Source organism: Caretta caretta, chromosome 4 (genome assembly GCF_965140235.1).
Source record: "Caretta caretta isolate rCarCar2 chromosome 4, rCarCar1.hap1, whole genome shotgun sequence".
Lineage (NCBI taxonomy): Eukaryota > Metazoa > Chordata > Testudines > Cheloniidae > Caretta > Caretta caretta.
In genome coordinates, this window is record NC_134209.1 from 95,050,733 (window position 1) to 95,065,805 (window position 15,073).

Here is a 15,073-nt window from a genome sequence, read left to right on the forward strand (position 1 = left end):
TTTGCTATGTGATGTCAATGCACATTTTTTATTTGAGCCACTGATTTTCGAAGTCTTTCCTTTTGAAAAAACAGGAGTACTTGTAGCACCTTAGAGACTAACAAATTTATTTAAGCATAAGCTTTCATGTGCTAAAACCCACTTCATCGGATGCATGCAGTGGAAAATACAGTAGGTAGGTAGATAGATACACACACAGAGAACATGAAACAATGGGTGTTACCATACACACTATAACGAGAGTGATCAGTTAAGGTGAAAAGAAAAGGAGTACTTGCTATTACCAGCGGGGGGGGGGGGGGGGGGAACCTTTTGTAGTGATAATTAAGGTAGGCCATTTCCAGCAGTAGACAAGAATGTGTGAGGAATAGTAGGGGGGAAAAATAAACATGGGGAAATTATGTAATGGATGTGTCATTACACAAAGTAAAACTATTTCCCCATGTTTATTTTTCCCCCCTACTGTTCCTCACACGTTCTTGTCAACTGCTGGAAATGGCCCACCTTGATTATCACTATAAAAGGCTTTTTTCTCTCTCCTGCTGGTAATAGCTCACCTTAACTGATCACTCTCCTATAGTGTGTATAGTAACACACACTGTTTCATTGGGGGGGAGGGGAGGGTTGTACATATACATACATATATACATCTTCCTACTGTATTTTCCACTGCATGCACCCAATGAAGTGGGTTTTAGCCCACGAAAGCTTATGCTCAAATAAATTGGTTAGTCTCTAAGGTTCCACAAGTACTCCTGTTCTTTTTGCAGATACAGACTAACACTGCTGCTACTCTGAAACCTTTCCTTTTGAAGTCTGTCAGATTAATAAAGACAGTTTAGCAGGTTTGTGTGGTTTTATATTCACATTTATACAATTTTTGCAAATACACATCCACAAACCTGATCCAGATCACTGAAGTTTATTCTTTGTTTAAGCCTTTCTAATTCTGCTTGCTCTGGAACAGACATCTGAGTCATATATCTAGTGTGAGGAAAACTATGAAGAGCCCTTGTCTTCCGCCGTCCCATTCCGGGTGAGGACTCTGGAGATATGTCATTAGTAAGCCTTGTTTCACCTTCCCCACCAAATTTTTTCTTGTTTTTCTCTGAAGACCTGTTTGCTTTCTTCTGTTGACCCCCCCAGTCCTTCAGAAAAGCAGGAAAAAAAGCATATTCATTATCTCTTTAGTGAAAAAAAGATATGGTTTACTTCAGTGAATTGAAGTTTGATTCTATTTTAGAATTACAGAAAAAAACAAATGTCAAAACATACTTTTATTTAAGCAATAATTTGAAAATGAAATTGGATAATATAGTTTTCTCTAAAGCACAAATAATAAGTTATCTGACAGGAAGTTTGGTCCACTTAACCTTTTTTGTCTTCAGAAGTATTTGTTCACTTGAAACAAAGCTACACTAGCATTTTTCTTCCACTGAGTCTTCGGAGGGTTATAATGCTTAACCTTGAGGGAAAATTCCCACTTAAGGCTTTCAATCAAATAGTCTCGTTCCCCCACACCCCTCCCCCTCCCAAAATGGTTTATACATACCTAGATTTGCAACTCAGTTTTGATAGGCCATCTCTTGACCACAGATGATCATTCGTAACAGTGTATGGCTTTCAAATCTATCATACATTTATTTGTTTGCTGACTTTTGTTTCAGTTGGACACATGTATTTAGTTTTATGAACAGAATGTAAGCAACAACTACTACTACAGTATTTTGTTTGCCAATTTTTACGGTTTCATATCTATCCATCATGTCGATTTTCACCTTCAGTATGATGTGACAATTAAAAAGTTAACATGAATTATACCGTATTGTTCAGCCGGTCATCAAAGCTTTCATTGCTCCAGCTAGGCAAGTCCTGATCATTCATGCCTTCCTCAAAAGGACCACCTCCTGTTGCCATGGTATGCAGTCAAAAATGCTATAAAAAAATTGTAGTTAAACCTATTTTAATGCAGCATATTTCCCGTTGCAACTAAAAATTAGAGATCTTTTCTTTAAAGACAAACTATTCTAATCCAAACTCAGCACTATGCACTTTTCATGAAGTAAATGAGACCATAGAAAATTATATGCAGTTCCTCAGAAGCCTAGGAAATTGAGCTATTATGAAAAATATTTTACAAAGGTATTTTATGAAACACTAAAATCCATAAATATTAGCAATGCAGAGAAAAATCAAGACAGGTGCTAAAACTAAACATTCTCACAGATGTTGTCAATAAACTATGAGGTTTACTTTCTAAAATTGTTCTATTATAAAAGAACAGTACAAATTCTAAAATATTTTAGAATATTCACCTTGTGCAATGAAGAGCACAAAGGTATAATGAGAAATTTTAGTTCATGGAAACACTATAAAGAATGCAATACAGTAACATCAGGTCCACAGTGATGTCAGTCTAATACGTCTTCCAAGAATTAAAAGTTTCCTATAAAGAACGTAACCAAAGCAAAATGCCCTTTATTCAATACTAAAATATATCCCAACAGAGCGTTGAAAGGGACACTAGCTAACAACCAGTAAGAGGAATTCCTTTTCCTTGCTATACCACAAATTACAAACATTTAATTAGAAAATGCCCTGGGGTTTATCCTAAATATGGTTTATATAGAAATAAAAACATATGAACCACTATATTTGTGTATTTAGCAAGGAAATAGTTTGGCTAATATAAGATAAACTAAGGGTCTGCATTAGAAACAAATCTGAAGTTAAATTCACTCTGTCAATAGTTAAGGAAATCACTTCTGCCTAAGTTTAACTAGTTTTGATACAAGCAACACCTACTTACATATAGCTAAAGAAAATTAGAGAAAAATATAATAGCTTTTTAAAGCTGAATCCTTAGCTTATCCTGTTGAGCATTGGTATGAAAGATCACAAACTATGTGTAATTACATATACAGTAGTGCTGCGATACCAAGCATGCACAACACAAGAACAAATTTGTAGTCCAGGTAGCCGTGAAACACGTTAGCTGGGTTGAGCAGGAAACCAGTTCCTTTCACCCACACTGATATTCACATAACATTCAGTTACAGAAGTGGAATACTGAAACACTTTTGCAAGTAATCGCTTTCCTACATAGCCCAAGCTGTCAGGTGAAAATTAGGATCATGTTCTGAAGTTATCTCATGCAATACAATGTGGTGTTATTTTATTTCTTCTGGTGCTAGTCAGAACTTAGTAGCTCAGATAGGAGACCAAAAAAACCAGAAGGTATATAACACTAGTGGGTCAGACTTTTGTCCCCATCTGAGACCACTAATTCCAAAAAACACATTTTCACATCACAGAAAAAGCACACTATATGTCCAGAGGTCATCTGTGTTTATAAGTTGGCTACCAAAGTGATTTCTTGGTATCCATCTAGGATTGATGCTAGAAGAATTAAGCCTGGTCTACATCTGAAAGTTGTACCACTGTAAATATTATGGTTACCTAATGTGGATGTACTTACACTGGCAAAAAAGGTGCCTTATATCAGGACAGTGTACAGGAATAAACTCTACCAATATAAGCACTTTTATACTCATTTAACTGTGTCCACATGAGGGTGTTGTACTACTTTCACTTTTATTGATGTAGTTAAAGCAGTAAAACTTCAGGTGTGAACAAATCCCTGGTTCACCTCTGCCTAGGCACAAACTGCATAGCTAGGCTAATTTACAAAACACAAAAAATTAAAATATCATAAGCATGTATTACTTTTGAAAACAGTTTCTAAATCCATAGAAGGAACAAGCACTAAACAGATTACAAGGTTTGCAAGCAAAACTATCTTTGACTTATTTTTTGATAGCGGCGGTAAACGTGACTGTATGAGCCCCTCAATGCCCATCTAGCTACAACTGTTGCCAGGCCTGACAAACTCACTACACAAAGCACACTGTTACAATATTTATCCAAAGAATATCTTGTAAGGTACCATATAAATATTGATGACACTCTAGTCATTAATATTCTTGCATGATGCACTTACAGTTAGAATGTAAAGAGTTATGTACGTGTGCTGGAAATAAATTACTAAAATATATTTAGACCAAGCAATCCAAGTACAGTAACTCCTCATTTAAAGTCATCCCAGTTAATGTTATTACACTGCTGATCAATTGGAGAACATGCTCGTTTAAAGTTGAGCAATGCTCCCTTATAACGTTGTTTGGCAGCCGCCTGCTTTGTCCACTGCTTGCAGAACCAGCAGCCAGTTGGAGCTAGCTGGTGGGGGCTTGGAACCAGGGTGGACCAGCAGTCCCCCCACGCCCCATCAGCTCCCTGCTCCCTTAAGTTCCCTGTGCGCGCAGCTGCCCAGCAGGCTATCAACTGCCAGCAGTTCAGCTGTCCCTCCACCCACTACCATGTGCTGCTCCTGCCCTCTGCCTTGGAGCTGCTCCCGGGAGCCTCCTGCTTGCTGTGCAGGGGGAAAGATGGAGGCTAATGTGAGGGTGTCCCCCTCCCCACTGTTTACCCCATCTCCATAGAGTGGAGAGGGATGGGGGACACACACAACAGGGCTCAGGATGGAGGGAGCCTGCTGGCAGCAGCTGCTGTCTAAACTTGCTGATCTACTCAAAAAGGCAATGTACTTAGAATGGGGTCAGCGTACTTAAAGAGGCAATGTGCATCGTGCTCGCTCTCACACATAGGGTGTATGTCTCTGCCATGCTGTCTCCCCTCCCTCCATTTGTGCTGCCTTGTAGAGTGAGAGTACGTGTACACACGCAGTCTTTTGTCTGGTGAAAAAAATTTCTTTGGAACCTAACCCTCCCTATTTACATTAATTCTTATGAGGAAATTCGATTCGCTTAACATCATTTTACTGAAAGTCACATTTTTCAGGAACATAACTACAACGTTAAACGAGGAGTTACTGTAGAACTGATAAACTGGTTTGTCCTAAACAATGCAATGTATGTGGGCAGGCTTTGCAAGCAAAACACAATAAAAGTATGTTGCATGTAAGGTAAACAGAATGACCAAACAGCAGGAAGAGGGCACCAGCTTGCTCAAAAACACACAGTAGGACCAAAAAGAAAAGGAGTACTTGTGGCACCTTAGAGACTAACCAATTTATTTGAGCATAAGCTTTCGTGAGCTACAGCTCACTTCATCGGATGCATACTGTGGAAACTGCAGAAGACATTATATACACAGAGACCATGAAACAATACCTCCTCCCACCCCACTCTCCTGCTGGTAATAGCTTATCTAAAGTGATCACTCTCCTTACAATGTGTATGATAATCAAGTTGGGCCACTTCCAGCACAAATCCAGGTTCTCTCACCCTCCGCCCCCCCCACACACACACACCAACTCACTCTCCTGCTGGTAATAGCCCATCCAAAGTGACCGCTCTCTTTACAATGTGTATGATAATCAAGGTGGGCCATTTCCAGCACAAATCCAGGTTTTCTCACCCTCTCCCCCTTTTCTAAAAGCCACACACACAAACTCACTCTCCTGCTGGTGAGAAAACCTGGATTTGTGCTGGAAATGGCCCACCCTGATTATCATACACATTGTAAAGAGAGTGGTCACTTTAGATAGGTTATTACCAGCAGGAGAGTGGGGTGGGAGGAGGTATTGTTTCATGGTCTCTGTGTATATAATGTGTCTGCAGTTTCCACAGTATGCATCCGATGAAGTGAGCTGTAGCTCACGAAAGCTTATGCTCAAATAAATTGGTTAGTCTCTAAGGTGCCACAAGTACTCCTTTTCTTTTTGCGAATACAGACTAACACGGCTGTTACTCTGAAACCTGTCTACTATTAATAAACTTATTTTTAGTTTTACCATAAAATCATTTCAGTCCTCTGTATTAAACTGTGGGTCCTCAGATAAACTAACTGGCTTTTATGTCTCTTTGAAGGAAACAGACTTGATAATATTGGTGACTGTTCAGTGATTGGGGATTGACACTGCAGAGAGAAGCCCCTGTGCAGCTCGGGAACTAGGGTTCACTGAATGTCAAGGTTGGCAGAGTCTCAAGAAGTTTGCTGATGAGGAGAACAGACTGGGATAGCAAAGAGCGGACAGATCCACCAAAGGCATCTCTTGCTGAGGCAGAGGGGTAACACAGTAGCTTTTGGCTCTGGGCTCTGCAAGGAGCGTGTCACAGTATATTTAAGAGACCTGACAAGATCAACTGACATCTCTGATAAATCAAGGTGAGCACAAACCTAAAACGTACACTATTCACATTTAACAGCACTAAAACACTGTTGCTGGCACCACATGAAAGAACTCTGAGCAGAAGCAGCAGAGACATACTACTGATGGACTTTCCTACAAGGGTATTTCAAGAATCTGAGGGAGGAAAGGATGCTTTAAAAAGGACTAAACAGTGACTTTGATGGGAAAAGTAAAGACTTTGCCACGCAAAAGCATAATCACCTAAACTAGAGAAGGCAGTGCACCTGGTGCTACAAGCAGATGTCACCACCAAAGGTGTACAAGTGAGGAGGAAAACAGTATGTCATCCAAAATTTTATTAAAGATCGTTTAATAGAGACCTCATTTCAAATCAATATGCTCCATCAACACCAAGTGCAAACACAGAATACGTTTTGCAATTAAGGGCAAATCCACCAAGTGAATATATGCCAGGCTTGACAGTGTAACAACCATTTTATCCTTACCTACATCACTGGCCATAACGAGTTCATCTTGGCAAGATTAAAGATCATCTGGTTTACAATCAAACTAGGTAAGTATATTCTTCCCTTATGATGTTATACAATTTGTCTAAGTCTAGTATAAGATTACATCACAACAGCCATTTTTTTTCCAGTGTAAAAAACAATGGGCAATATTTATCTTAGCATCTAACAGAAGTAAGACGCACATCAGATACATTTTTTATTACTACATAAAAACTCCTGTAAGGATTGAGTATTTCCACTTAAGTAAGACTCCAAAATCAGGTCAGTTACACCTATGCAAACTTCTGAAATCTTAAGTAACTCTTCTCTCCTATTTACCAATATTTTGGTGGCATTGGGACTTTTAATCCTGGTTTATAGCAGTCACTAAATCAACTAGACTACTTATATGCTTAAATTTAAGCATATGCTTAGGCACCTTGCTGAATCATTGTCCAGGCAGCTTATCATATCCTGATGATTTCTTACATTTGTTTTTAAAACGTTTTCTAATAAACCCGCATCCCTATTGGACTCACATCAATTCTTAGAAACTGATGCAAATTATTTGTTACTTTGAGATGAGATATTTTTCACCAAGATGAGCTTGAACTATACAGCTCTTCCAACTTTTTTCTGATTCGTTCGTTTTAACTGAGACCACATGCAGCTCTTTTCGAATAGTTAATTCAATAAAATGTCATGCACGTGAAACTAAGTTCAGTTTTTCTTGGTCTTTTCTTGGTGTGTTATTTTCTTTCACTTTACTTCCTAGCACAGAGGTGGGCAAACTGTGGCCCACGGGACCATCCTGCCCGGCCCCTGAGCTCCCAGCCCTGCTTTTCCCTCTTCCTCGCAGCCTCAGTGCACTGCATCGCTGGCGGCACTCTGATCCGCCACTCCTGCCGGGCAGTGCAGCAATGGGGGCTGTAAGCTCCTGCCACTCTGAGCAGCATGGTAAGGGGGCACAGGTAGGGGGTTTGATAAGGGGCACGAGGTCCCAGGGGGCAGTCAGGGGACAGGGAGCGGTTGGATGGGGTGGAGGTTCGGGGTGTGTGTGGGGGCAGTCAGGGGATGGGAAGCAGGGTAGGGGGTGGGAGTCTCGGGGGCAGGGGTGTGGATAGGGGTTGAGGCAGTCAGGGGACAGTGAGCAGGCGGGGTTGGATGGGGGTAGAGTCCTGGAAGCGGTTGGGGTAGGGGTATGGATAGGGGTCAGGGCAGTTAGGGGACAGGGCAGGGGGAGGTTAGATAGGGCAGAGGTTCGGGGGAGGTCAGGGGGTAGGGAACAGGGGAGGTTGGATAAGCGTGGGAGTCCCAGGGGGCCTGTTGGGGGCGGGGGTGTGAATAGGGGGCAGGGCAGTTAGGGGACAGGGAGTAGGGGGGGTTGGATAGGGGGTGGGGTGCCAGGGGGCAGTTAGGGGCAGGGGTCCCGGGAGGGAGTGGTCAGGGGATAAGGAGCAGGGGGGTGGATGGGTCAGGGGTTCTGAGGGAGGTAGTCAGGAGGTAGGAAGGGGCGGGGTGCAGGCTGTTTCAGGAGGCACAGCCTTCCCTACCCTAGTCTCCATAAAGTTTCGCAACCCACATGTGGCCCTTGGGCCAAAAAGCCACATTAACATCTTTTATGTTTATTTTCTCTGGTTTTCGGTGACACTTCGCATATAGTCAGTTTCACCATTTCCCATTGGTCAGTATCTCCCTTGCTGAAGAGCCCCTTAGAAGCACTAACAAAGAAGAAAATAGTTCCTACCCTTTAAAGGTTTTAAAATACAAAAAAAAAAAAAAATCAGGTCATTGCAGTTAGTGGATAGTCTATCAGAAAAATGGGTCATTAAGCTAATTTAAAAAAAATTCCAAAAATTTAAAGTTGAGAATGTTCACTCATTTTTATCATCAAGCAGTCACAGAAAGCCAACATACCAACTCCTCACTCTATCAGGACTTGCACTAATGATCCATACCATCAATTTTGTATTGTATAGACCTAACACAATCCAATATCAAAACTGCTGATCTTATTATACTGGCAATAAACAAATTGTGTAAAGGTACAAGTCAGGTAAACATTTGCACAAGAACAAACCAATGCCAAGATGTAACCTTTTACTTTAGGCCTTTTATTTTATGTACACTTACAACTTCAAGTGTGACTCCAACAAGTTATGAAACAGTCTCTTGTCAAATTTTAAAGTATCCATTTGAGCTGTAAAAGCTCATATGTTCAACATTTGTAATTTGATTGTGGAGGGAATCAAATACTCTGCACAATCTTCAACTCAGAAGTTCTGAAAACTAGAGATTTTAAAAGGGACAACATGAATTTAAAATCTAGCCTTAAAAAAGCTAAATTAAAAGTAATTTCAGATACCACAGACACTTCATGAATCCCCCTTCTAATCTCCAGTTTTGCCTTCATATTCTGTTGCTACTGGGAGATCCAAGCAACTGAGAAAGCTGGCTATACATTAAACTGACTAAAGCAGTGTTGCCAACCCACGATGTACACAAACAAAATCCCAGAGAAATAGTTCTCTAATCTCTTTCAGCTGACAATCATTCGATGAAGTGAGCTGTAGCTCACAAAAGCTTATGCTCAAATAAAATTCTGTCAGTCTCTAAGGTGCCACAAGTCCTCCTTTTCTTTTTGCAGATTAACACGGCTGCTACTTTGAAACATATCCTCACATGTATCACAAACAACTGTGAACAAAAACACTGCGGCAGGAATGTTACTTGGACGGCGAGATGTCCCTCCAGTGGGGTGTGGGGAAGGAGGGGGGTACCGAGAAGCCCCGGCTCTAGCACAATAAATCGCCCATAAACACGCTCGATACCGAGCGGCCAGGCACACGAAGGGCCCCAGCTGAAGTCCATTTTCATTACGATCGCTGTTCTAGGCCCAGGCAATAGAACCCAGGACCGACCTACCTGCCTGCCTGCCCTTCAGTCGCTCCGAGACCCCAGCGCAGGAAAGTTCCTGCCCCCTCCACCTCCTACTGCCGCCAGAGGGGACGGAGGAGCCGAGCTGCGGCCTCAACCGCTACAAGGTGGGGAGGCCGTTAGCAGGGCGGACCCGCTCCTTCCCAGCGGCAAAGCCGGCGGGCGGGCTCCGCGCCAAGGGCCGCTGGCAGGAAGCTGTCGGGCGGCCGTTGCCCGTGAACGCGCAGCGTCTCCTCGGAGAAACGAGCAACATACCCTCCCCCAACACCCCTCCACGCGGCGGGAACGACCGGCGCAGCTGGCCGGGCACCCTGGGGCGAGGAGCCGCTGCACAGAACCGGCGCCTCCCCCCACCCCGCTCCGTGAGAGAGCGAGCTGTCGGCGGCCGCTTTGTCCGCCGGGACCCGGCGACACTGGCCGGGCAAGACGAGCGCCACGCAGCTCTCCCCGTCCCGCGGGGTCCGTGCCCGGCCCGGCCGAGCGGGCTGCGAAGGCCAAGGGCTCCACACAGGCCCGTCCCAGCTCTCCCTTCCGCGGCGCCTCCGGTGCGGCGGGCCGGGCAGCGAGCGGCGGACTCCCCGCGGGGAGCGACAGGGAAAAGGCCACGCGGGCAGAGAGAAGGGGAACAATGCGGCAGCGGCGCCGCTGGAATAACATCGGGGCTGCCCTGGGGAAGGATCCCGCCTTGGGAGGAGCTCTAGGTAACCGAGATCGGGGCCCTCAACCAGGCCCGCCCCCCGGCCGGACTCGGGCTCCCAGACCCCGGCGGGGCAGCGGTGTTACCTTGGCAGCAGCACTGCTACCTTGGGCCCTGCGGCACCGACCGGGCCCTGTTGGTTGCGGGGTGGGGGGGGACAGGGACCCTCACACGCAAGACTCAACGGCCACCTTCGCCGCCATTTTGGTTCTCCCCTGTACGCGGAGGCGAGGCGGGGCGGGGCGGATGGATATACACCGTTACTTAGTAACGCACTCCGCAGATGCTCCTCCGCGCGGCCCCCTGCGGCGGCGTAAGGGCACGTGACTGACGGCCGACACAGCGCGCTTTTTTTTCACGCTATTCCGCTCACTCCATTCCTGGCGGGAAACCTGAGACAGCTTCATAGAGCCAGTGCCCCAAAAATAACCAAAACTATAAATCCCGACATGCCATGCGTGACCAAGCTAGTTCCACCTACTAAGGAGCAGAGCATGGTGGGATTGGTAGTGTCAGTGGTCTTGAGGCTGACTATGGGTGGGTGTGGAGAGAGGGGGGAAGAGAGAGCGAGACACACACCCACAACACGCTCCGATCGCAATGCATGCTGGGAAGTGTAGTCTCCTCTGACAGGTTTCAGAGCAGCAGCGGTGTTAGTCTGTATTCGGCAAAAGAAAAGGAGTACTTGTGGCACCTTAGAGACTAACCCATTTATTTGAGGATAAGCTTTCGTGAGCTACAGCTCACTTCATCAGATGCATTCGTTCTCTTTTGGTTACAGTGCTCCAATAAGGGTCAAGAATTTTGTTGCTAAAGCCTGGAGTGTCTGCTGAGAGAGATGGTCCCATTGCATCACAAACAGGGTTGAGAGCACTTTTTGTTCAGCATGTCACTGGTTCAATCACCACTGGGATTCACAGTCTGTTTTCATCCAGTTTTTAAGTTCTCAGCCATTTTGACTTTATAATTACACTGGTGCCATGGACAGCTATAGTATATAAAATATGTATTTATCCCATGCCAAGAGTTCAACACCACTGTGAAATCTGATGTAACTCAACTAATCGCCCCACCCTTACTCAACAGCTAATGTTTGTGCATGCAACAGTCCCATGGGTTGTCTGGCGGAGACTGCACACGTAGTAGATTACAGGGCCTAAATGCCACAATTCTTCAAAACAATACAACTAGCCCATACAATTGCCTCAAACTCACATCCTCTCACCCTAGCACACATCCTTATTCACCCCTCACACAAATCAAAACAAATCTTCCAGGATTGTCACTTTCTACGTGTGTCACTCTGAAGACCAGAATGTCTGTCAAGTCTGTGTGAAGTGACAAACAGCAACAAGTATGGTAGAGAGCTAATTTTGGTTAGAATATGAGCAGGTTCAATCATCACTGGGATTTGCAATCTGTTACCATCCAGTTTTTAAATTCTCAACCATTTTCAGCTTTTTTACCACCCGACTTTATGAATTACACCTGTGTGATGATACAGGCTTCCAGCTACTAGTACTGCATATTGATCTAGTTCAAGGATTCTCAAACTGGGGGTTGTGACTTTTCAGGAGGTTGCACGGTTATTATGTGGGGGGGTCATGAGTTGTCAGCCTCCCCACCCCCAAATCCCACCTCACCTCCAGCATTTATAGTAGAATTAAATATTAAAAAGAATGTGTTTTTAATTTTTAAAGGGGGGTCACACTCAGAGGCTTGCTGTGTGAAAGGGGTCACCAATACAAAAGTTTGAGAACCACTGATCTAGCTGCATTATAGGTGTCCTAAAAAGAAAGGAGAATTGTTGGGATTGTGCCCTTTGTTTACTTCTTTATGGTTATATATAAAAGATATGAAACATTTTTTAGATTTTAAATTCATGGCATATTAATAGGATCATAACATCAGTCATCAAGTGTGAGAAGTTATTTTTATTTAGACTGCAATAGAAACAGTTTAAAGTGCATACTTAGGTTTAAAAGTTTTCATATTGTCTCCTAAGTCACGCATAAAATGATAAATAAGAGATTAAAGAGAAAAATCTTCTTTTCAGCACATTTAATTTGTGCATTTATCTCCACATTGTGTATATTCTTTTTAAATTTTTCCCCTGTTGTGTCTTTTGTGTCATTTGTAGATATTTTTACACAGCAACAAGAGAAAAAAGCAAAACGAAAAACTTTCAGGCCCTCATTATACATCATAAAGAAGCACAGGCACACAAAAAGCACATAGAAGAGAACTTTATATCTGTTTACACATAAATAGTTACATAGTCTTAAGCTTCAGAGTGGTAGCCGTGTTAGTCTATATCAGCAAAAACAATGAGGAGTCCTTGTGGCACCTGAGAGACTAACAAATTTATTTGGGCATAAGCTTTTGTGGGCTAGAACCCCCTTCATCAGATGCATGGAGTGGAAAATACAGTAGCAAATATAAATACACAGTACATGAAAAGATGAGAGTTGCCTTACCAAGTTGGGGGGGGGGGGGAGGGTCAGTGCTAATGAGACAATTCAATTAACAGTAGAATACCAAGGGAGGAAAAATCACTTTTGAGTGGTAATGAGGGTGGCCCATTTCAAACAGTTGACAAGAAGGTGTGAGTAACAGTGGGGGAAAATTAGTTTTTGTAGTGACCCATCCACTCCCCATCTTTTTTCAGGCCTAATTTGATGATGTCCTGTTTGCAAATTAATTCCAGTTCTTCAGTTTCTCGTTGTGGTCTGTTTCTGAAGTTTTTTTTGTTGAAGAATTGCCATTTTTAAGTCTCCTATTGAGTGACCAGGGAGATTAAAGTGTTCTCCTACCGGTTTTTAAATGTTATAATTCCTGGTGTCAGATTTGTGTCCATTTATTCTTTTGCATAGAGACTGTCTGGTTTGGCCAGTGTATATGACAGAGGGTCATTGCTAGCACATACTGTGTACATATACCTGCTACTGTATTTTCCACTCCGTGCATCTGATGAAGTGGGTTCTAGCCCACGAAAGCTTATGCCCAAATACATTTGTTAGTCTCTAAAATACTATAAGGACTTCTTCTTGTTTTTATAGTCTTAAGCTTCATTTATTAACATATACCTGTGTTTTGTAAGATCAGTAACACTTTGGCTTCCTCTCTGCAGCTCTTTACATCAGCTCTTCACGCCTGCCACCAGAGGTGAAACTAAGCTGGTACGCCCAATACGGCGTACCGGCAAGAGCCAGTGAATCGTAGTGGCGCAGACCGGCTTCCCCAGGGGGCAATTTAAAGGGCCTGGGGCTCCCAGCAGTGGCTGGAGCCCCAGGCTCTTTAAATTGCCTCCAGAGCCCCGCTCCTGGAGCCCTGGAGTAGCGGCTGCAGGGCTCTGGGGGCTATTTAAAGAGCTGGGGCGGTAGAAGCAGGGGAGCCCCAGGCCCTTTAAATAGCCCCCAGTGCCCTAGGGTGGGGAGGGGCTCCGGGGGCTATTTAAAGGGCCGGGACCCCAACTGCCTCTGCTGCCCCGGTCCTTGAAATAGTCGCTGGAGCCCCACTGCTTCCCAAGGGCTCTGGGAGCTATTTAAAGGGCCCACGGCTCCCCTACTTCTACCTGGGGAAGCGGCGGGGCTCCAGCGCCTATTTAAAGGACTGGGGCTGCAGAGGCAGCTGGAGCCCCCGCTACCCCAGGGATCCGGGGGCTATTTAAAGGGCCAGGGCAGTGGAAGAGGGGAGCCCCGGGCCCTTTAAATAGCCCCCGGAGCCCTGGGCTGCTGCTGCTGCTACCCAGGTGGGGGAGGCACTTACATATCAGGGTGGGCTGGGGCTGGCTCTGACCCCCTCAACCCCACCCCTTCCGCCCTAGGCCTCGCCCCTTCCGGGGGCCAGAGCTGGCCCCAGCGTACTGGTAAGTCACTCGACTTACTTTCACCCCTGCCTGCCACCCATTGGTCTACTTCATATGACGTTACCTTTAATATGCTATAACTCCTGCTATCGTGTCCTGTGGTCTCTATCAGCTACATCTCTGTTTTCAAAATAAGATACCTGGGGTGTTATGTCCAACATCTAGGCATCGCTGGCATTCAGAAAACCCCTACTCAGTTGCTGCCTATCCCCATAGGCATCTTAATTCCCTATGTGCTTAAGTTTCTGCCATTAAAGTCCCCAAAGTGCTTAAATTTTGGTAGCTGGGCACGTGCTCAGCCACCTCCATCCTGACGCTGCCCAGCTGCTCAGTGCTTAACTCTCATTCACACACTGAGTGTTCCTCTGCCTTTGGCGCCCAATCCAGTAGACATACTTAGAGCATGTCTAAACCCACTCCAAATGTCTGCTGGTGGTGCAACCCTCTCTTATGTCCTTTAGACCAATAGTTAGAGCTCTCACCATTTGTTTTTTTTATAGGCTTTTCCCAGAGTGACTGGTGATATAGTAGCCATATGATATCCAGGTCCCTAACTAAGACCAAAGGTTGCAGCTCAAGAGGGGTATCCGATCATGAGTTGCTCATACCTCTACTCCTACTGCCAGAAGTAGGGAAAGGGGGCCATGAATTCCTGAGCCTATATTACCTGAGACTCCAAAAGCAGGAGGCTCTAAGAATTTGTTTGTGGTTTATTGCTGAATGCTGATCCTGTGCAGTGGGTGTTTTCTTTATGCTCCATTAAAAATATGGTAAAGGAGACTTACATTGTTACTAAAGCCTTCATCACCTTATTTTACTTTACACGAGCAAAACAACAGCTGCAGGAAATTATTTTCCATGGCTCATCAACTGATCCCCTTTGTGCTAGAAGAACACAAGGACCAGAAACT

At 44.4% G+C, this 15,073-nt stretch overlaps 1 protein-coding gene across 13 annotated transcripts in view; it reads right to left on the reverse strand.

Annotated features, from left to right (window-relative positions):
* Positions 1-10,520, reverse strand: part of PCM1 (pericentriolar material 1) — an 88,092-nt gene extending 77,572 nt beyond the window's left edge. For 11 of the 13 annotated variants that reach the window (XM_048848136.2, XM_048848135.2, XM_048848134.2 and 8 more), the window contains exons 1-3: positions 10,381-10,520; positions 1,822-1,935; positions 903-1,148 (exon numbers count right to left, since the gene is read on the reverse strand). In XM_048848136.2, coding sequence (XP_048704093.2) covers positions 903-1,148; positions 1,822-1,917 — 342 coding nt within the window. In that variant the 5' untranslated portion in view covers positions 1,918-1,935; positions 10,381-10,520. Of the gene's footprint in view, positions 1-902; positions 1,149-1,821; positions 1,936-9,585; positions 9,719-10,380 lie in introns of those variants that run through there. The other 2 variants (XM_075127879.1, XM_075127878.1) reach the window with 2 other exon arrangements.
* Between the last annotated feature and the right edge of the window lie 4,553 nt (positions 10,521-15,073).